This window comes from Neomonachus schauinslandi, chromosome 5, assembly GCF_002201575.2.
Source record: "Neomonachus schauinslandi chromosome 5, ASM220157v2, whole genome shotgun sequence".
In the NCBI taxonomy this organism is placed as follows: Eukaryota; Metazoa; Chordata; class Mammalia; order Carnivora; family Phocidae; genus Neomonachus; species Neomonachus schauinslandi.
This window is the reverse complement of record NC_058407.1, coordinates 20,522,036-20,545,125: the sequence shown is the minus strand read 5'-3', so window position 1 is coordinate 20,545,125 and position 23,090 is coordinate 20,522,036. Positions and strand designations below refer to the sequence as shown.

At 36.0% G+C, this 23,090-nt stretch overlaps 1 protein-coding gene across 1 annotated transcript in view; it reads right to left on the bottom strand.

Annotated features, from left to right (window-relative positions):
* Positions 1-1,302: 1,302 nt before the first annotated feature.
* The window catches only part of SLC5A8 (solute carrier family 5 member 8), a 69,183-nt gene continuing 47,395 nt past the window's right edge, over positions 1,303-23,090 (bottom strand). The window contains exons 11-15 of the mRNA XM_021687557.1: positions 15,331-15,417; positions 11,999-12,204; positions 5,332-5,435; positions 1,991-2,067; positions 1,303-1,732 (exon numbers count right to left, since the gene is read on the bottom strand). Of these exons, the coding sequence (XP_021543232.1) occupies positions 1,607-1,732; positions 1,991-2,067; positions 5,332-5,435; positions 11,999-12,204; positions 15,331-15,417 (600 nt within the window). The 3' untranslated portion in view covers positions 1,303-1,606. The remainder of the gene's footprint in view (positions 1,733-1,990; positions 2,068-5,331; positions 5,436-11,998; positions 12,205-15,330; positions 15,418-23,090) is intronic.

Sequence of the window (23,090 nt, the reverse complement as noted above, 5' to 3'; positions counted from 1 at the left end):
GATTTACAGTTTGATGCATGCTTACAAACATATTGATTAAAAAAATAACATCTATACACATATGAAATATATGAACACATCATTAATTTAAATGTTATATAAATCTTTCTTTAGACAAATGCTACTTCCTATTTTTTTATTGCTTCATGTTTTCAATTGGCAACCTTTAAAAGTACAGAGCATACTTACCTAAATACCAGGAAATAAGCAAAAAAGTATTTAATTCTAAAATATATTTAATGTACCTAAATGTTTCTCACGTTATTTTAAAACATTGTAAAGCAAGCAAATAAACAAACAAAAGAAACACATTTCTAAACAGTATCTAATGTGGGAACTGTAGAAATAAATGTTATTGATAAAAGTCTGTGACCAAACTCTTAGCAATTGAGATTGCTACTTGAAGTTTTAAAGCATGGAACAAAGCATATAGTTAGTAATTCAGAATATTAAAAAAAAAAAGTAGTGTTTGCCTTTGTAATTTAGCTCTTTAAATGGGTGAATACACTGGAATTCAAGACTTCTAAGCATATGCACTTTAAATTCAATTGACTGCAAATTAGTTGACATTCAAATTAATATCATTCAACACAATCATGTAATTCCACATAGCTTAACCATTTTAATTATGTAAATGTTCTTGGGTCACCAAATCCACAAGTACCTATGCTGAAAGTACTTTAGTCAGTATCAGGCTCATAGGATTTCTAATTTATAGTCTGGGACTTAGTGAACCAGGATCTGGGTAGCATGATTCACATTGGGTATCTCAAGACATAGAAGCCCAAGGTAACACAGTAGATAGGAAACTAGGAAGGCAAGCAAAGTAAAGTGTACAACAAAACCTGAGCTGATGGGTAAGAAACTAGGATTGCATGTAAAAACCAGAGTGTAAGGCAATATAAGCAGCCAATGGCCAGGAGCTCTAGACAATTAGCAAAAAAGGCACAAGAATAGATACATAGCACCAAAAAGACCTTGATCATTGGGGCCATGTTCTGTCCCAAACAGGATGCTTCTTGATTACCACCTTCCTGAACCAGAATTGGTTCCAAGGTTAATAAGCTCCCTGATAGGGCTGATATGAATCAATGAGAAGCAAAGATCTAAACAACATAGATCTGTCACCTCATTATTTCCTAAAAATAGAGTATGTTGAGGAGAAAAGGTCTTTTCAGTATTACTTCTGATTTTGGCAAACCCCAAAACTTATATGCTAGCATCAAATGCATGGAAAATATTTTTAATAATGCCCAAATTTAAAAATACTCTTTTTGACCATCAAGTATGTGTGTATATGTGTATGTTAATCCTTCAGCATATATGTGGTCATAACTTTCATAATGACAGCTTCATTAAAATAAAAGAGAAATAGAGGGAAATGCCAATGCTGAAACTCTTAACTCCAGAGCAGCATCAATTAATGAGTTTAGTAAGTGAAGAGTTTGCACTTTGCTTTAACAAAATTTTACCCCCAAAAGTTTCCCCAAAAACTTCACTCATTATAGAACCCTCCCCCCAAAAAGAAATCTAAACCTGATCCAAGTATCTTAGAAAACATATATAACTGGGTCACTGTTTAAGATCATCTAGTATCACAGATGTTTCACAAACGAGTCCCACTCATCTTGCCACTTTGATCTGGGAAGTTCAATTCAATATGGTTGAAGGCAGGATTATCAGTTCCACCGTCTTCTACTGGGTGAGATTTACAGCTTAAAATATGCTTCTTCTAAAAGAAAATGTTAATATAGTGATTGGAAAACAAAGGAACTATTCAATTCTAAATAATTGTTACTGCTTTTCTTTCTCTAAATCAGCTTTGTAGTCTATTGAAGACAAGATATACAACAGAAATAGACCATCAAAGAATAGGGCAAATACCTTCCTTGTCCGTCAGAGTTCAAAAGAGTCTGAGGACTAACTGGTATTCTATCCTGGTGATAAAAGCACAGTTTTACTAATTTAAGGAGAAAGAAAGCCAACTTACTTTCAAAATGTCAAAATTGGATAAAAAGTCCTCTTTGGTTAATAGGAATCTGCGGTCTAAGTTTTGTTTTCTTCCTCCTGAAAAACATTTACGTCATTTACAATGTTACAAAAATATCTGTAACTACCCAGTGATGGCCCATCATACAAGCATTTAACTTGTGCACATTCATCTCTAGGCACTCATAAAACACACAGAGAAAGAGAATCTTTTACATAGTGCTGAAGACTTGGTTCACCATTTCCCTTCTTTTAGTCTTAGATCCTGCAAGCCCCTCACTATGACAAATGAGTATACTATTTAAAGATGAATGAGATGGTTCTTAAATGCAAGTAACCTGCCTCAATGGTACTTAACCTAAGAGCCCAATACTTGTAGGGAAACTGATTTAAAAGCATCCTCTGTGATCTACCAATAAAATATCAAGCCATCTGCCTCTGCTTCAGACAGAGGAGTTGCCTTCCCCTAGTTTGATGACTACGAATGTAGATGTGCATGAAGAAATGCAGGAAATTATGAATTATTGAATAAATTAGTTAAATAAAAATCAATATAATGATTGGTGTTTCAACTCCTCTTCCCTAACATTCTGTTTTATAAAAATTTTTCTTTGTTTTGGTATTTTATTTGTAGATCAAAGACAAAGCTTTTTAAAACTGTGGGTTCTCAAACTACTTTTGTACAAATCATCTAGCAGACGTACTTCAAATGCAGATTCTTAGACTCCAACCTGGACCAACCCAGTTAGAAACTCTGGAGTGGGGCCACTGAATCCTGATTTTTACCAAATTTCTAAAGTGATCTTCATGCTCTCTAATATTTGGGAACCACCACTTCAGTACAAATATTAGGCTTTTAATTATGGGAACCTCTGCTGTTCTGGAGACAGGATCAACTTTAAGTTAATTCATTCAACATTGTTGAGTGCCTACCATCCACTAGAGACTCTACTAGATGCTGGAGAGACAGAGATGAGTAAAACAATTACTCTACTCATAGCTCGTGGTCTACTTAGGGCATTATTTACCGTATTTTACTAATGAAGAGACAGACCCACTCACGGTATACAGTACATGGTTAGGTGAAACTGAAATGCCAACCAAGTCTGTATGGCCGAATTCTTACTGAGTCCTAGTATTCCTATTTATTTCCCAAGGATTTCATGTTTCTAGATTATTTTTTCAAGGTGTTCATTGCTGCTGTGAAGTGGAAATAAGTCATTTATGAAATTAATGAAGTTGAATTGTTTTTTATCACTGGATGCCTGCTCACCTAGGTAAAGCATGACTTTATAAAACAAAAGAAGCAGTCATATATGGTCATCAGAATAAAAACTTTTAAGGGAAAAAAAAGGGAGTGCTCAAAGGGAATGCTCTGATACTCCATTTTCTTAAAGAAAAAGGAATGGGTTGAACAAGGATCTAGGTCAAATAGTACAAGGAGATGGTTTAGGTGTATTCCTGATCTGAATAATTGGGTTACTGGTAAGAAAACTTTAAAATCTGTCTTAAAATATATCAAAACAAACAAAAGAATAAATTTACTGTGTTGGTAATTTAATTTATGAAGAAAGGCACAGTCCTCTTTGAAAAGAAACAGAATAGATTAAAACAACTGTTTGACAAGTAATAAATAGCTACAAACTTTATTATAAATGTATAATTATGCATTGCAATATATAATAATTATAATTAATATAATTGTTGATATGATTATATTAATATTACTGCTAATTATTAATATAATTTATTAATTATAAATACAAGTATCACAGAATTTGAAAGGCAGTGCTATTCAGGAGCCACAAAACAGGATTGATAAGAATTCCTTCAAGTGGCACAGTGCTGTAGCTTTGTAGCAGAAAGCAAACAAAGACATCAGACATACTAGGACAAAGTATAGGATTTCTGACTAGTTACTGCACATTTGATGAAGAGGGCAGTGGGGCTACCTTCCCCCGCTCTGGTTGTTATGGATGTACATGGGTGAGGGAATGCAGGAAATCAGGGAGCCCAGCACTTCTCACTAGCTCTACATTACTACCCTGCTTCAAGCCACCATGATCGCTCACCTGGATTACTGCAATAGCCTCCTACCTGCCCTCCTTCCCTTATAGACTATTCTCAAAACTGGATCAGAGTGCTCCTTTGAGAGTTATTGGAAAAGAAATTGGAAAATTATCCCATGTAGTCACCTAAAAGACACAGTGATGGAAAATAGGAGAGAAAAGAGAGGAAAATTAGAATAACTATCTGAGACTCAAACATTTGACTAACAAGAGTTTCCAGAGAGATAAAACAGAAAATCACAGGAAATTACAAAAGAAATAATATAGGAAAATGTCCTCGAACTGAAGGGTCTTCGGGCAAAGCAGTCATTGTGAAATGGGTCACGTGCAAAGGGCCAACAGGTAGCATGGCACTGGCATTCTAAATAACAACATAATGAGCTAGGAGAAAATTAAGACATCCTCTCAGAAACAAGAAAGGTGTTTTCTTTTTAGGATTCTCTAATCAAACAAATGATCAATCAAGTATAAGGGATAATTAAAGGAATTTTTTTCCAGAGATACCCCATCTTCAAAATCTCTGTCTACCCTTTCTCAAGAACATGGTAAAGGATGTGCTCCATTCAGTTAAGGGGATAAACAAGAATTATAAATAATGCAATACAGGCAACAGGGAATCCAACACAGGAGGGACACCAAGGGAATTCACAGAATGAAGACAAAATGAAGTCCCAGAATAACAGCTCTATAGCAATCCCAGAGAGCAGTGTATACGATGTGTATTATCAGTCTGTTTTTTTAAATAATGTTTTTAAAGTTTATGGACATGTGAAAAAAGCCTCACACTATGTTCAAATGTAAGGATAGTAATTATCATTCCTTACGTGTGTATTCTTCTTTACAGTTTACAAAAAGTCAGCATAGGACAATGAAAAGATCATGACACAGGATCATTGTAATAATACATGTAAAATCCTAGCACTGTAGTAGCTACATAGGATTTTGTCAAGCACTTTATTTTTATCTTACAGCAACCTGTGAGATAGGCAAGTCAATTGTCACAATTCTCATTTTATACATAAGATAGCTAAGTCTCAGAGTAGCCATATGGACTTCCTTAAGTCTATGCAGCTAGTAAATGGCAGAACAAAGGTTCAAATAGAATCTTCTGCTTTCAAGTCCAGGCACTCAAATTTCCCATGAGGAAAATGGAACAAGTAATTAAACTAGTTGTTAACAGGACTATAGAAAAATAACATAAATAGCTATAAAATAGATACAGAAAAAGCTGATATAGAGGTAAATACAACAATACTAATGCTTAGATAGTTACCTGTTGGTAAACTGATTAGCATTCCCATGAATACCGTTACCAACGTTCCAAGAGTGCTGAAGTATAGATATGATAAAGAATACCAGTTATCCATCAGTGGAGTCCTAAGAGAGAACAAAAGCATAACTGTAAGATTTCATGTAATGCTACTAGCAACCAGAGCAGTCTCGAAAATCTTCATGCATGGCAAAAGTCAAAACAAAATATTTAACAATGTTTTTAATGTCATAATCTACTGTTCCAACTTGATCTTGTTGGATCAAGAATTAAAAGCCTGACTTAACCTTGACCATACACTATAATACTAAATGTCCATGTGTATTCATTCAACTCTGCTTTATGTCCCAGGCCCTGTTCTTGCCACTGGAAAGTCTACCATAAAAAAAGGTTGATAAGGCTCCTGCCCTCATAAAGTTTGCATTCTAATGGAGGGAGAAATACAATAAATAATTAAACAAATAAATATAATAATTTCCACTGGTGGAAGTACTATAAAGAAAATAAAACAAGGTAACATGAAACAGAATGGAAAGAAGAAACTACACTCTAATGTGTGGTCAGAGAAGGCATTTGTGAAGAAGTGACATTTGAACTGAGATCTGAATACCAAAAAGTTCTTGAAGAAAGCATCCTAGAGAGAGGTAAACACCAGCTGACTAAAGCATAATGAGCAACATAAGAGTAATACAAGATGAGAGGAAGGCAGAGGTCTTTTTTTTGTTAGATTTGTATGAAGTTTGGATTTTTACTCTGGGCAACGGCACTTGTGGCAGTATTTTAAATGGAAGGGTGACATGACCTGATCTGTTTCAAAATGATTGTTTTAGAATCCCAATTTCAGCTTTAGTAGAGTAGCTTGATTTAGAACACCCATCTGGCTAAGAACAATGTAAAAAAAGTGGAGGAGGGGTGCCTGGGTGGCTCAGTCGTTAAGCGTCTGCCTTCCGCTCAGGTCATGATCCCAGGGTCCTGGAATCGAGCCCCGCATCGGGCTCCCTGCTCCACGGGAAGCCTGCTTCTCCCTCTCCCACTCCCTCTGCTTGTGTTCCCTCTCTCGCTGTGCCTCTCTCTGTCAAATAAATAAATAAAATCTTTTTTAAAAAGTGGAGGAATGGGGCAGGCAGGCTTTTTTTTTTTTTTTAAGACACCAGAGAGTCACAACAATTAGGACTTGAGGGGCCAAGATCCCAGAAAGAAGGGAAACACATTGAAGTGAGCTATTGAAGTTAAGATCATGTGGTATTACCGGGGGAAAAACAGACAAAATAGAGCAGAATAGAGAATCAAGATACAGACGCACAAGAAAATAGTATCTGGTTTACGTCCAATTTGACACTGCCTTGCAATGGGGCAAAGGAAATGTCTTTTCAATAAGTGGTGTTTAGTTAATTGAATATCCATATGGGAAAAAATGAGTCTTGATTACAGCACCTACAGAAATCAATTCCAAAGTGTATTACATTTCATTAATGGAAATAGTTAACAATAAAGCTTTTAAATTAAAAATTAGAGGAATCTCTTTATGACCTCAGGAAAAGCAAAGATTTCCTAATTGGGACACACAAAGGATTAAAAATATAAGAAAAGAGTGATAATTTATTCTTTAGTAGGATGTTCTTTAACCTCTATGTATTTGTGGTCTTTCCAAATTTTTCTTATGGTTGACTTTAAGTTTCATAGCATTGTGATCAGAAAATATGCATGGCATGATCTCAATCTTTTTGTACTTATTGAGGCCTGATTTGTGACTTAGTATGTGATCTATTCTGGAGAGTGTCCCATGTGCACTCAAAAAGAATGTGTATTCTGCTGCTTTAGGATGAAATGTTCTGAACATATCTGTTAAATCCATCTGGTCCAGTGTGTCATTCAAAGCCATTGTTTCTTTGTTGATTTTCTGCTTAGATGATCTGTCCATTGGTGCAAGTCGTGTGTTAAAGTCCCCTCCTATTATTGTATTATTATCAATGAGTTCCTTTAATTTGTTATTAGTTGTTTTATACATTTGGGTGCTCCTGAGTTGAGGGCATAAATATTTACAATTGTTAGATCTTCTTGCTAGATAGACCCCTTTATTTTGATTTAGTGCCCTTCTTTATTTCTTGTTACAGTCCTTGGTTTAATTCTCAAATGACATAATACTCTATGTAGAAAACCTGAAAGACTCCACCAAAAAACTGCTGGAATTAATACACAAATTCAGTAAAGTCACAGGATGCAAAATCAATGTACAGAAATCTGTTGCATTTCTATTCACCAATAATGAAGCAGCAGAAAGAAAAATCAAGGAATTGATCCCATTTAAATTGCACCCAAAAACATAAGATACCTAGGAATAAACCTAACCAAAGAGGTAAAAGATCTGTACTCTGAAAACTATAGAACACTTATGAAAGAAATTGAAGATGACACAAAGAAATGGAAAAACATTCCATGCTCATGGATTGGAAGAACAAATATTCTTAAAATGTCTATACTTAAAGTAACCTACACACTCAATGCAATCCCTATCAAAATATCACCAGCATTTTTTTACAGAGCTAGAACAAACAATCCTAAAATTTGTATGGAATCACAAAAGACTGCAAATAGCCAAAGCAATCTTGAAAAAGAAAAGCAAAGCTGGAGGTATCACAATTCTGGACTTCAAGTTATATTACAAAGCTGTAGTGACTAAGACAGAATGGTACTGGCATAAAAACAGACATATAGGTCAATGGAAAAGAATAGAAAACCCAAAAATGGACCCACAACTATAGGGTCAACTAATCTTTGACAAAGCAGGAAAGAATATCCAATGGAAAAAAGACAGTCTCTTCAACAAATTGTGTTGGGAAAACTGGATAGCAACTTACAAAAGAATGAAAGTGGACCACTGTCTTATACCACACACAAAAATAAATTCAAAATGGATGAAAGACATAAATGTGAGACAGGAAGCCATCAAAATCCTAGAGGAGAACACAGGAGCAACCTCTTTGACATTGGCCATAGCAAATTCTTACTAGATATATCTCCAGAGGCAAGGGAAACAAAAGCAAAAATGAACTACTGGGACTTCATCAAGATAAAAAGCTTCTGCACAGTGAAGGAAACAATCAACAAAACTAAAAGGCAACCTTTGGAATGGGAGAAGATATTTGTAAATGACATACCTAATAAAGGGTTGATATCCAAAATCTACACAGAAATTATCAAACTCAACACCCAAAAAACAAATAATCCAGTCAAGAAGACATGAAAAGACATTTCTCCAAAGAAGACATACAAATGGCTAACAGACATGAAAAGATGCTCAACATCACTCATCATGAGGGGAATACAAATCAAAACTACAATGAGGTATCACCTCACACCTGTCAGAATGGCTAAAATTAACCACTCAGGGAACGACAGATGTTGGTGAGGATGTGGAGAAAGGGGAACCCTTCTACACTGTTGGTGGGAATGCAAACCGGTGCAGCCACTCTGGAAAACAGAATGGAGGTTCCTCAAAAAGTTAAAAATAGAGCTACCCTATGATCCAGCAATAGCACTAGTAGGTATTTACCCAAAGGATAAAAAAATACTGAATTGAAGAGGTACATGCACCCCGATGTTTATAGCAGCATTATCAACCAAATAACCAAATTATGGAAAGGGCTAAAAAGTCAATCAACTGATGAATGGATAAAGATGTGGTACATATACACAATTGAATGTTACTCAGCCATAAAAAAGAATGAAATCTTGTCATTTGCAACAATGTAGATGGAGCTAGAGTATATTATGTTAAGCAAAATAAGTCAGCCAGAGAAAGACAAATACCATATGATTTCACTCATATGTGGAATTTAAGAAACAAAACAGATGAACATGGGGGGGGAAGAGAGAAGCAGACCATAAAACAGACTCTTAACTAACAAAACAAACTGAGGGTTGCTGGAGGGGAGATGGGTGGAGGGATGGGTTTAATGGGTGATGGGCATTAAGGAGGGCACTTGTGATGAGCAATGGGTGTTATATTTAAGTGATGAATCAATAAATTCTACTCCTGAAACTAATATTACACTATGTGTTAACTAACTGAAATTTAAATAAAAACTTGAAAGAAAAAAAAAAAAGACTGATAAGTTGAACTTAATTAAAATGAAGAAATTCTGACCACCAAAAAGTATCATTAAGAGAGTAAAAATGCAACCCACAAAGCAGGATAAAAATATTTCAAAATATATTTTGTACCTAGACTATATCAAAAAGTCCTAAATAAATAAGAAAAAAACTGAGAATCCATTTAAAACTGGATTAAAGATTTCAATAGCTGGTGCCTAGGTGGCTCAGTCAGTTAAGCGTCTGCCTTTGGCTCAGGTCATGATCCCAGGGTGCTGGGATCGAGTCCCACCTCGGGCTCCCTGCTCCATGGGGAGCCTGCTTCTCCCTCTGCCTCTCTCTGTGTATCTCTCATGAACAAATAAATAAAATCTTAAGAAAAAAAAAGATTTCAACAGCCAAGTTGCAAAAGTAAATATCCAAATGGAAATGGCCCAAAAAACATATAATAAAAAGGTATTGAATGTAATTAATCATAAAGGAAATGCAAATTAAAACTACGACGAGCTATCAGTATATACCCATCAAGCATTGGGAACTTAAAGAATAAAAACTAAATGTAGGTAATGGAAACATGGTATCTAGGCAACCAAAGGGTATTTTGTTTCATCTTCAGCTGTGTAGTTTACTTCCTTTGTACTCTAGGGACACTGAACTATATATGATTTCCTAAGATACCATGTGGCTTCAGACCTTCATGCCTTTGCATATACTTCTTCTCCACTGTGCAATATACACTTCTTTCTGTCCCTTCTGCCCAACCCTGTTCACCTGATTAATTCCAGCTCACATAATCCTCCCCTAAGGTTTCCTTGACTCCACCAGGAAGAGTTAGGCTCCTCATCCCTCTGGCTCTCTTGATCGCCTATGAATACTACCTATCACAGGGTATTGTTTAAGTGTTTATTTTCTTGTCCAACTTCCCTTCTGGTCATTTTGTGACTTTCCAGACCCTCTCCTTCTAGCCAACCTCTGTATTCTTCAAGTAGTACTACCTCTCTAAAGTCTTGATGCTAATCATTCCAACTTTGTTTATATCCATTCTTTTAACAGATATTTATCAAGTCTTTATTACTATTTACCATGTGCTAGTTTTATACTTACTGTGCTTACTGAATTAATTGTTTTGTGTATATTAGCACACTCTCTCCATATAGACTATAACTTCCTGGAAGGCAGGAACCACAGTGAATAAGAGGTGAAGACTTTCTTGGGATACTACATAAATGGCCAGCCCAGAGCTGAGTATATAGTTCATTCTTAGAAATTCTTGTTTATTACCTGTTATTTTACAAATAAGCTAACATGTAAAAGTAATTATTATGGTACCAGGCACATACTAAATTTATTTCAGCTAATTTATTTGTTTCAGAATCAAAATAACTATTTTGCTTCAGACTCTTTAATAAAGAGATTTATACAATCAGGACAAATGCTAAGCAAAATTGTGAAACAAGAAGTATATCCTGAACGTCCTCCCATGTACCCTTTTATTTTTTTTTCTCCCTTTCTGACTCAAACAACTACCCTCCCCCCACAAACATTAGTGTGTTCATGCTTGTCCAAACTGCTTCTGGCATTTCTCTGCCCCTCACCCCATGGCACCCCACCTAGTCAAACCTCCCCCAAATATGCCTCAGGCTCTGGAACTACCTTTTCTCTCTACTCATGCAGCATTTACCAGCATTGAACTTCCATTGGCAAGCATTCTCATAGTTGGGTTTTGTTTGGAACATGAATCATTAATAATAAGTCACATTCCTTCTCTCAGGAGTGCGTCCAGTTTAAAAGGCAGCCATCATGTCTTGACCCAAAGCGGATGAGTCTTTAATGGTTTCATTCTAGGAAAGCTGGAACTGGGGGCAATAATTTAGGGGCAGCAACCTCATCTTTGTATTCCTTGAATATCTCCAAGGGGTTTATGCTTTAAGGCTAGACATTTAATTGTCCACTAAAGAAAGTCTTGCCCTATATCCACTATATTATAGAACACTCACCTACCCATAGATCTACATCATTTCATTAAATCAGATGAAATAAGGATCCAGAGCCCAAAATATACTGCATACAGAAAACTCTAGCAAGTGAGTTGATCATAGCTGCAATCCATTGCCAGTGCTCTAAAGATCAGGAATTTTTAAATCTAAACAAATAGGAATGATCTAACATGTTTAGATGATTGTAGCTTTTAGACTATAAAGGCTATACTTCAAAACCTATATAAGCAACGTTTCTTTTATAATTTTGCTTTTCATTTAAAACAGTTTTAGTTCACAAAGCTGATTTTTCATTCAACTAGAGCTGATATTCTGGTAGCATTTACCCATAATAGAATTTTTTTGTTATTATTCAAGTCTTCTCCAGATCTGTGAGGCAGAGGTTTCTACCAAAATTAAGAACATACAGTAATTTTTGTTGTTTCCAAACAAAATATTATAGCCAGAAAGCCACAAGGGCTCTACCCATTTCAGAATTAGGGAAAATCACAGCACTGTAGGCAAGACAAAAAGCAACTGGGGTTCTCTACCTGTCACATCCACTTCTTTAAAATATGACATTATAAAGCTTAATTCAATACCTTCCCACATTGTGTACTTGAAAAGCACTAGTAGAAAATGGCATTTCTGTAGTTGTCACCCAATTTGTCACATTGTATGTGCTGTTACAGCCAGAGGTTTCAAGGCTTAGTGGCATAGTTCTTTCAGGCAGTGGAGGATAAAGTTGAGCTCCAATTCCGACCCACAAAGAAACAGCAAATCCAGCCATCAGGCCAACAAGTGCTCCCTGTAAAACAAGAATGCTTTTAAAAGAAAAATAATATAGTTTTCTTTGAGATAGAAATTAACATCAGAAGATTAAGCTCAGCATGGTCCAAGCCAGATTTACCATCTTCTCTCCTAAAAGCATTCTCTCTCCCAAGATCCTTGCTTCTTGTCAAGGGTGGTGTGGGCCACTGGACCCTCAGCCCAGAGCCCTGGGGACTCAGTAACTCCATTCCCTTTTCATATCCCTATCTCACCCTGCTCATTTTTCTTTTTGTCAATCTCATAATTCCATCCCTTCTACTCTGTTTCCATGGCTAGCACTCTGTTCTGGCCTCCTCCTCTCTTCACACCCAAAGAACTACAACAATCACATGGTTGACCCCAGGCCAATTGCCCCCTCTATTTTTGCTTAATCTGTGAACAAATGGTATGCCAAATGAGCAACAGACTATGAAGGGGAAAGCAGACACAGAGTTCATTTCCATACTTAACAACATGCATGATTGTAACTGTGCTTCAGGGTAATTAGGGAGGAAATAGGAAGCAGTGTTCACAAATGACTGCAATGTTGCATACAACCACACCAAGTATTTCTAAAGACAAGAAGAGATGTCCCCTCTGAAGACATTTGGTTTCTCAATCTTTGGAAAACTTGGGTTCCCCACTTCTGTTTTTAACCAGCAGTCCAGGTGTTCTGCCGGACCTTGAATGATTTAAGCCCTAGTTCCAAATGAGTGGGCCAAAAGCAAACCTCAAGCTGGTAGGCCTCTTCTTCTGTGGTGAAAACTTCCCCCTTCTTTTAAGAATACTGACCAGACAGAGCAGCTTTTGCCTTGGGCTCACCATAGAGAAGACAGGGAAGAATATTTGAAGTAAGGGGAAAAACATAAGCAAAATCACAGGGCAGGAAAAAAGAATGGTGTGTTGATGGGATAAGATGAAGGCTGATGACAAGATCAGATGATTTATGTTGGGGACAAACACTATGAGCTCTTTCATTAAGCTGTGAACCTTGAAAGCAGAATTAGATATTTTTGGTTTTGGTACCCCAGCACCTACAGTGCTGGACATATAGCAGGCATGCAATAAATATTTTTTCAATAATATGAGGTTGGAATAGTAGTGTGGCCAGCTGTTGACAGCCCATACTTGCTTATTCTCAGCATTGTACATGGCTTGATCAAAAATCCACAAAATTATAAAGCCCATGAGGGCAGAAATATTCAGTGTTCTTTATTCCCAGGACAGTGCTTAGCTCATAAATATTCAATGAATGAAAATGAGAGGAAGGGGGGAAGGAGGGAGAAAATGAGGGAGGATGAAAAGCAACGGAAGAGAAGGAGAGAAGGAGAGGAAGGGAGAGAAAGATGTAGGGAGAGAGGGAGACAGGGAGTCCATTTCAAAGCAAGAGTAGATATTCTGCTAATGAAAAATGTGGGTACTGTAAAAAGAGGTACCTCCTATGACAGGAGTAATAATATCATACTTCTCCTGAGAAAAGGTTATGTGAGACCTAGTCTGCTACAGCTTTTCTGAAGGCAACCCACGGTAGTAGTAAATGTCAAAAACCAAGTCAGTCTTTCTTAATATTTCAGACACTCAACAAACCACTGTGCATTTCATAATGCAAAGAGTCTAATCAAAGCTTCAACATTCCAAGGTAGATACAAACTATTCTTCCATTGTGATTAATTTCTACCAAACTAGCTTTTCATATGATACTTCATTGACAATTATTTTTTTGAGAATAATAATTATTATTTTAAATATTTTATTTATTTGACAAAGAGAGAGAGAGAGAGCACAAGCAGGGACGTGGCAGGCAGAGGCAGAGGGAGAGGGAGAAGCAGGCTTCCTGCTGATCAGGGAGCCTGACACGGGGCTCGATCCCAGGACCCTGGGATCATGACCTGAGCCAAAAGCAGACGCTTAATTGACTGAGCCACCCAGGCTCCCTGAGAACAATTATTTTTTAAAAAAATTTTATTTGAGTACAGTTGATACACAATGTTACATTAGTTTCGGGATACAACACAGTGATTCAATATCTCTATACACTATGCTATGCTTACCACAGGTGTAGCTATCATCTGTTAAAATTATTTTCCTTAAGAATTGTTATAAATAATAATGGTAATAGCCCTTATTAGTAGCTGCCTTACCAATCCCTAATGCTTCATGAGGAAAATGGAATTCTAAATGCAAAGTCATGGTTCTGCTTTTATTCAACGTCTGCATGAAACAACCATATATACATTATCAGTTTTTCCTGAACTTCAGCTTACAGCAGGACTGACCCTGTTTCTCCTGGCTTTCAGAGAAATAATTTCAATTTAATTTATTCCAAACAAAATTTAGTACTTCAAAGCACAGAAATGTCTCTGTAGAAAAGAGATATTACCTCATTCTGGATACCATTCCCAATTATGATCACCCCTTTGGGGCCAGAACCATGATATTGGAACTACAGCTTTAAATATCAGGAATATAAACTCTCTGGTCAAGGTGGTGAAACACTTATTGCTTCTCTTTGTTGTACTCTGGCTATTCACAGGTATCCTCAGCTCTTTTTCCCTTAAATCTTTTCACATCTGAGCCTGTTGATTTCCTTTCCTTAAATCCTAGTGATTTTCAGAGGTAGAGTTTAGTGACCTCTGAAGCTAATAATATACTATATGTCAATTAATTTACTTTAAATTTAAAAAAATGTTTCTAGAAATCCTAGTGATTTTCAAGAAGGGCAAAAAGATAAATGTACAAAAAATGTTGCTCCTTTAGTTATATTATATACTATTCATAATATATACTATATATAGTGTACAATATAATATATATTGTTTCATTATATATCTTTTAGTTATGTTATATATTCTATATTATATGGTTAGTTATATAATTATAATATTATGATTTAGCTATATAATATTTATAATATATATTATTTTGGCAGTTTCCATTTAGTTTCATATATGCAAAGTCCCATTGCATAGCACTTTACTTTATACCCCAGCAAAGACAATATGAGTAATTTAAGTCATCAAGTCACTAATGACAGAAACTATATCTTTCCAATTGAGAAAAAACTATAGAGCTGCTACTATAGTTGGGAAAGTAAGCTTTACACATACTCACTCTTTATACTTACAATTGAGTTGGCAAAGGGAACCAAAATGCCCAAAGCAAACAAGCCCAGAAGTGGTCCACCAACCATGCCAAATATGCTGAGTGCTGCCTAAAAAAATAAATAAATAAATAAAGTCAGCAACTAGCAATCTCAAATACCAAGTTAAAGTGTTTCAAAGTAATTTCATCAGAATGAGGATTTGAAGTAATCAATCTCTTCCTGAAAATCATGGCAACCTTGTAATTGGGAAATAGGTAATCAGAACTTGAATGCTTCTGTTTCTCTGTCTCAACTATTCATCTGTTCATGGAAAAATGCAAAAGCTGAAAATCCCAAGAGATGTGAGTTCCCAATAAGCCAATGGATAATTTTTAAGAGTGGATAGAACCATAAAAGAAGGATTAGAGGACACCTTGGTTTGTCTACAGAGTAAAGGGGCTTGATAACAGAATAACTAAATCAAAGAAAAAATATCAAGTCAAGAAAAATTTTATAGAATATAGATGGCAGTCCTACGTTAAAAAAAATAAGAAGCCTACCTTGTGGACTAGGGAAAGGAGTGTGGATGGAGATGACAAATAACTAGTGTTTGAGGAGGATATGGGTTCAGAATGTAATCCTAGGGAGTCATTTCATAACTTCTCTTGAACCAAAGCCGAATAGGAAGGAAGACAGACTTCACTGCAAAATGTGAAATAAGTCACATGGCCCATGAAGCAGGCTATGATGGTGTGACTTGTGGAGCCAGTTTTGGAGGCACAAAGAATATATCCCAAAAAAGGTCTGTCTCAGGAAATAATACTTTGGTTAGAAATGAAGCAAGGAAGAACTGGCTTGGAGTTATGGTGACCCTACTAGAACACCTCAATGTATATACTCAGGCCAGAGTTGATATATGAAAAAAAGGGGACTCAATCACAATAATAGTTATAATCAATAATGCAGACTATGGAGAAAAGCACATTCAGAGGAGTTTTATTGATTTGGCTTAGATGTGCTAGATAAGCTTAGAGCTTCTGGATATCATTCATTCATTCATATAATCAGGAGGAGATCAAACTATTTTAACAACTGGTATGCCACAAGCAAACAAACCAGAATGGACCCAAGCTTTACATCTAAAGCAGGAGTTTGGATGACCTGCTTTGCTCAGTATTGACCTTCAACTTTCTGGATCATGGGGAGGTCCAGGGGTCCCAGATAGCCATGACAAAACTGCTTCAGTAATTAAGACATGCTTGAAATAAATGAAAAAATAGGTCTTAGAAAAAAATAGAAGGTCTCAGCAAAAATATAGCAGATATAAAGAACCAAATGGAAATTTTTAGAACTGAAAAATACTAACTGAAATAAAAATCTCAATAGATGGGCTCAACAGCAGAATGGAGGAGAAAGAGGAAAGAATTAGTGAACTGGAAGATAGGCCAATAGAAATTACCCAATCTGAACAACAGAGAGAATATTGACTCTAAAAAAATGAAAGGAGTGTCCAGGGTCTGTGCAAGTATAACAAAAAATCTAACATTCATGTCATCAGAGTCCTAGAGGAGAAAAAGGGTGAGGCTAAAAAGTACTCAAAGAAATAATGTATGAACTTCCCAAATTTTACAAGAAATATAAACCTACAGATTCAAAGCCGAGCAAACTCCAAATAGGACAAACCCAAAGAAATACATGCCAAGACACATTGAAATAAATTTCTGAAAACTAACAACAAAGACAAAATTTTAAAAGTAGTCAGAGAAAAATGATACCTTGCCTGCATGGGAAAATAATTACAGTGGCAGCAAAATTTTCATCAGAAATAATGGAGGCCAGAAGAAAGTGGCACATACTTTTCAAGAGCTGGATAAAAAGAACTGCTGACTCAGAATCTTATACCCAAGCAAAAATATCTTTAGGAATAAAGGGGAAATCAATACATTCTCAGATGAAGGGAAACGAAGAGAATTTTTTGCCAGCAGACCTATCCTAAAAGAATGGCTAAAGAAAGTTTCTAAACAGAACAGAAATGATAAAAAGAAGGAACCCTGGAACATTAGGAAGGAAGGAAAAATACAGTAAGTGAAGATATGGCTAAATATAATAGGCTTTCCTTCTCCTCTTGAGTTTTCTAAGTTATATTTGATTGTTGAAACAAAAATGATAACACTGCTTAATGTAATTCAAAATGTATGTAGAGTAAATATTTGACAACTGTATTAAAAACTGGGTAAACAGACATAAAGGGAGGTAAGGGTTCCATACTGTACTCAAACTGGTAAAATGACAAAACAAGTAGATTATGTTATGTTTATATAACGTAATACCTAAAGCAACAATTGAAAATGCTATTCTAAGAGGCAAACTCAAAACAATACAGATAAATAAAAATGGATTCTAAAAAATGTTCATGTATCCTATAGAAAGGTGGGGGGGGGAAGAAAATAGAAAGAACAAACATAAAACAAAAAATGGCAGACTTACACCCTAACATACCCATAATTACAGTAAGTGTAGAAGATGTTCTAATACATCAATAAAAAGACAGAAATTGGCAGGGTATATTTAAAAACATGGCCCAATCATATACTGATTGCAAAAAACTCATTCAAAATATAATGATTAGGCAAGTTCAAAGTAAAAGGATGAAAAAAGGTGTATCATGCAACCATTAGTCAAAGGAAAATAACTACATTAATATCAGATAAGTTAGACTTTAGATAAATAAAATTATCAGAGAGAAACATTATATAATGACAAAAGAATTAGTTCACCAAGACATAGAACTCTTAAATATATATGCACCAAGTGAGAACTTCAAAATACATGAAACAAAAACTGATAGAACTAAAAGGAAAATAGACAAATACACAATTATAGTTGAGAATTCACCACTCCACTCTAACCAATTGATAAAAACAACTAAACAGAAAATCAGAAGATATAGAAGAACTCAATGACACCATCAATGAACAGGATCTAGTTGATACTTTTAGAACACTACACCTAACACCTAAGAATACACATTCTTTTTAAGTGCCCATGGAACATGTACCAAAATGCCATATCCTGGGCTGTAACATAGACCTCAACAGATTTAAAGAATTAAAATCATACAGAGTGTGCTCTTTGACCACATTGGAATGAAACTATAAATCAATAGCAGAAAAATAACAGGAAAATTTCTAAACACTTGGAAACTAAGTAACATACTTTTAAATAATTCATGGGTCAAAAGGACATCTCAAAGGAAATTTAAAAATACAAAATATGATAAGTTGTGGGACACAGCTAAATTAATGCTGACAGGGAAATTTTTAGCAATTAGTGCACACACTATAAAAGAGGAAAAGTCTCAAATCAATAATCTAAGGTCTCATGTCAAGAACAGCAAAATAAACCCAAAGCAAACAGAAGAAAAGAATAAAGATAAGAACAAAAGGCAATAATTGTAAATAGAAAACAATACAGAATATTAGTGAAATGAGAAGATAGTTTTTCAAAAATATCAATGAAGTTGACAAACTTTAAGCAAGACTGAAAGAAAAAAAGATAAAATTACCAATATTAGGAATAAAACAGGCAATAACACTACAGGACCCTGCAGACACCAAATGTATAATACTATCAACAACTCCACACACACAAATTTTACAACTTAGATGAAATGAACCAATTTCTTGAAAATACAAACTATCATAATTCAATCAATATGAAATAGATAATTTGAATAGCCCTATAACTTATGGAAATTTAATTTTTAATTTTAAAACTTCCAAAAAAGGAATACCTAGGCCCAGATGGTTTCACTAGAATATACTACCAAACATTTAAATCATTAACACCAATTTTATACAAGCTCTTTAAGAAAACAGAGAATAATTCTTCCCATTTTATTTTATGAAGCTAGAATGACTGTGATACCAAAACCAGACAAAGCTATTACAAAAAAAAAGAACTATAGACCAATATTTCTCATGATGTAAAAATCCTTAACAAAATATTAACAAATAGAATTCAGAACTATATCAAAATAACTACACACCACGACCAAGAGAAGTTTATTCCAGGAATTCAAGGCTGGTTAAGCATTTGAAAATCAATCATGTAACTGATCATGTCAAAGGACTAAAGAAGACATCATATTACCATATCAATCTGCAGAAGAAGCACTTGACAAAATTCAACATTCATCCATAATAAAAACTCTCAGAAAGATAGAAAATAGGGAAATAAGGGATTTCCTCAACTTTGTAAAGGGCATCTACTAAAATCTTACAGCTAACATTATATCTAAGAGTGAAAACCTAAATCCTTTCCTCATCCAGACTGGGGAACAAGGAAAGGGTATCTATTCTTACTACTCTTATTAAACATGATGTGGAAGTTGAAGCCAGTGCAATAAAGAAATAAAAGCTATACATACAGATTGGGAAGGAAGAAATAAAACTGTCCCTATTTGAAGATGACGTGATTGTGTAGAAAATCCCAAGAACTAATAAGTAAATTCAGCAAGGTCTCAGGATACAACACAAATATACAAAAATCAATTGTATTTCTATATGTTAACAAACACATGGACACCAACATTAAAAGTACAATATCATTCATAATCACTTAAAAAATTAGATACTGGGATAAGGAGGGAGATGGTGGCAGGGCAGGAGGAATCTAGGCTCCCCTTGTCCCATGAATACAACTAGATAACTATCAAGTCATCCTACATACCCCAGAAATTGACTTTAAGACTGGCAGAACAAACTCCACAACTAAAGGTAGAGAAGAGGCCACATGGCAGAAAGTAGGAAGTGTGGAGACATAGTTTGGGAGAGAAACAGATTGTGGCCACTGTGGTAGGGAGAGAGCTGTGGTCCCAGGCAAGGGTAAGAGACAGACTAGCACACAGGGGAGTGCACAGGGAAGATGATTCCCAACAGCAATTGGCTTGGAAAGTGAGAGGGGCTGAACTTCACGAGTTCTTGCAACCAGCAGGGCTTAAAGCCTGGAGTTTTAATGGTCAGTGGGCTTGGCTCGGGAGAGCCCAGGGGCATTGGGGCTCCTCTTGGAGAGAAAGCAGGGCAAATAGCCTGTGGACATACAGCATGGAAACAACAATCTGAAGAGTGCCTGGGGCACATAGTGGGGAGGTTATTTGCTCTTCTTGGAGCATGTCCCAGAGAGGCAGCATTCATGGAGAGACCCCTCCAGGAACAAAGATAACTGGACTCCACTGCCCCTCAGCATAAGCACAGGGCCACCTGTGGGAACCAGTACAGTGCTGACACTCACTACCCAACTTGCTTACACCAAGACCCTCCACTCCAGTGGAACTGCCCATCTCAGTCATGCTTGCCTCAGTCCCAGCACAGTGGGCCCTCTCTCCCAGAAGACTGGCCCAAACCCCTGCTCACACCACGTCTCCCTATCCACGAATTCTGCAGGGCTTCAGTTCTGACAGCTGTGGCAACAGGACTCATTTCATAAGCAGACCAGAGTACACCTAGTTAAAATTCCCCACATTCAGGTCGGGAAACAAATACTGCTCACAGTAGGCAAAGAGAGCCTCCACAGACAATTGGCCTGAAGGGTAAAGTGGCCAGTACACAATAGCAGAGTGCATGCAACACAGAGAAGCAGGCAGAGAGACTTAGACAAAAGAGAGGATAGAGGAATTTGTCCCAAATGAAAGAACAGGACAAGGCCACAGCTAGAGATTTAAATGGAACAGATACAAGTAACATGTCTGATAGAGAATTTAAAGTAATGATCATAAAAATACTTGCTAGACTTGAGAAAAGGCTGGAAGGCACCAGTGAGACCATTAACATGGAGATAAGAATAATATAGCAGAGATAAAGGGCCCAATAAACAAAATCAGAAACATGCTGAAGGAATGAACAGTAGGCTGGAAGAAACACAGGAACATATCAATGACCTAGAATACAGAGTAATGAAAAGTAATCAAGCCGAACAAAAGAGAGCGAAAAGGCTTATGAAAAATGACAACAGACTTAGAGAACTCAGTGACTCCATCAAACACAGTAACATTTATATTATAGGAATCCCAGAAGAAAAAGAGAAAAGAAGGCAGAAAATTTATTTGAAGAAATAACAGCTGAAAACTTTCCTAATCTGGGGAAGGAAACAGATATCTAGATCCCAGAGGCACAGAGAACCCCCAACAAAATCAACAAAAGCAGATCCACACCAAGACATATTGTAATTAAAATGGTAAAATATAAAGAAAAAAATCTTAAAAGCAGCAAGACAAAAGGCAACAGTTACATACAAGGGAAACCCCATAAGGCTATCAGCAGATTTTTCAGCAGAAACTGTCCATGTCAGAAAGGACTAGCATGGTATATATTTAAAATGCTGAATGGGAAAAATTTGAAGTCAAGAATATTCTATCCAGCAAGGCTATCATTCAGAATAGAAGTAGAGATAAAGAGTTTCTCAGACAAACAAAAACTAAAGGAGTTCATGATCCCTAAACCAGCCCTGTGAGAAATACTAAAGGGGACTCTATGAGTAGAAAGGAAAGACTAAAAGTAACGGTATGAAGGTAGGAAACACAAAAACAGTAAAAATGAATATTTCTATAAAATATCAGTGAAGGAATTCACAAAATAAAGGATATAAAATATGACAACATATACCTAAAACGTGGGGAGGAGAGGAGTAAAGAACAGGTTCAAACTTAAACAACCACCAACTTAATATAGACTGCTATATGCAGAAGATATTATATACAAACCTAATGGTAACCACAAATCAAAAACCACTAATAAATATGCAAAGAATAAAGAGAAAGAAATCCAAATTTATCACTAAAGAAAACCAGCAAACCATGAAAGAAAGACAAGAAAGGATCAGAGAAAATCTTCAGGAACAACCACAAAGGAACAACCACAAATAAAATGGCAATAAGTACATATCCATCAATAATTACTGTGAGGGGTGCCTGGATGGCTCAATTGGTTAAGCATCTGCCTTCGGCTCGGGTCATAATCCCAGGGTCCTAGAATCAAGCCCTGCGTTGGTCTCCCTGCTCAGTGTGTGTGTGTGTGGGGGGGGGTCTGCTTCTCCCTTGCCTTCTGCCCCTCCTCTCTCTCTCAAATAATTAAATAAAATCTTTTAAAAAAATAATTACTGTGAATGTAAATGGACAAAATGCTCCAATCAAAATGCAAGGTGACATAATAGATAAAAAAACAAGACCCATCTATATGCTTCCTACAAGAGACTCACTTTAGACCTAAACACACCTGCAAATTGAAAGTGAAAGGGTAGAGAAACAATTATGCAACTGGACATCAAAAGAAAGCTGGAGAGGCAATACTTATATCAGACAAACTAGACTTTAAAAAAAGATTCTAGGACACCTGGGTGACTCAGTAGGTTAAGCGTCTGACTCTTGATTCCAGCTCAGGTCATGATCTCAGGTTTGTGAGACTGAGCCCCATATCAGGCTCCATGCTTAGCACAGAGTCTGCTTGAGATTCTCTTCCTCTCCCTCTGCCCCCCCCCTCAAATAAATTAATTAATTAAATCTTTAAAAATAAAAATAAAAAAAGATTCTAAAAAGAGACAAAGAAGGACACTATATAATAATAAAGGGGATAATCCAACAAGAAGATATAACAATTGTAAATATTTATGCATCCAACATGGAAGTGCCCAAATACATAAAGCATTTAATAACAAACATAAAGGCACTAATTGATAGTAATACACTAATATTAGGGTATGTTAACACCCCACTTACATCAATGGACAAATAATCTAAACAGAAAATC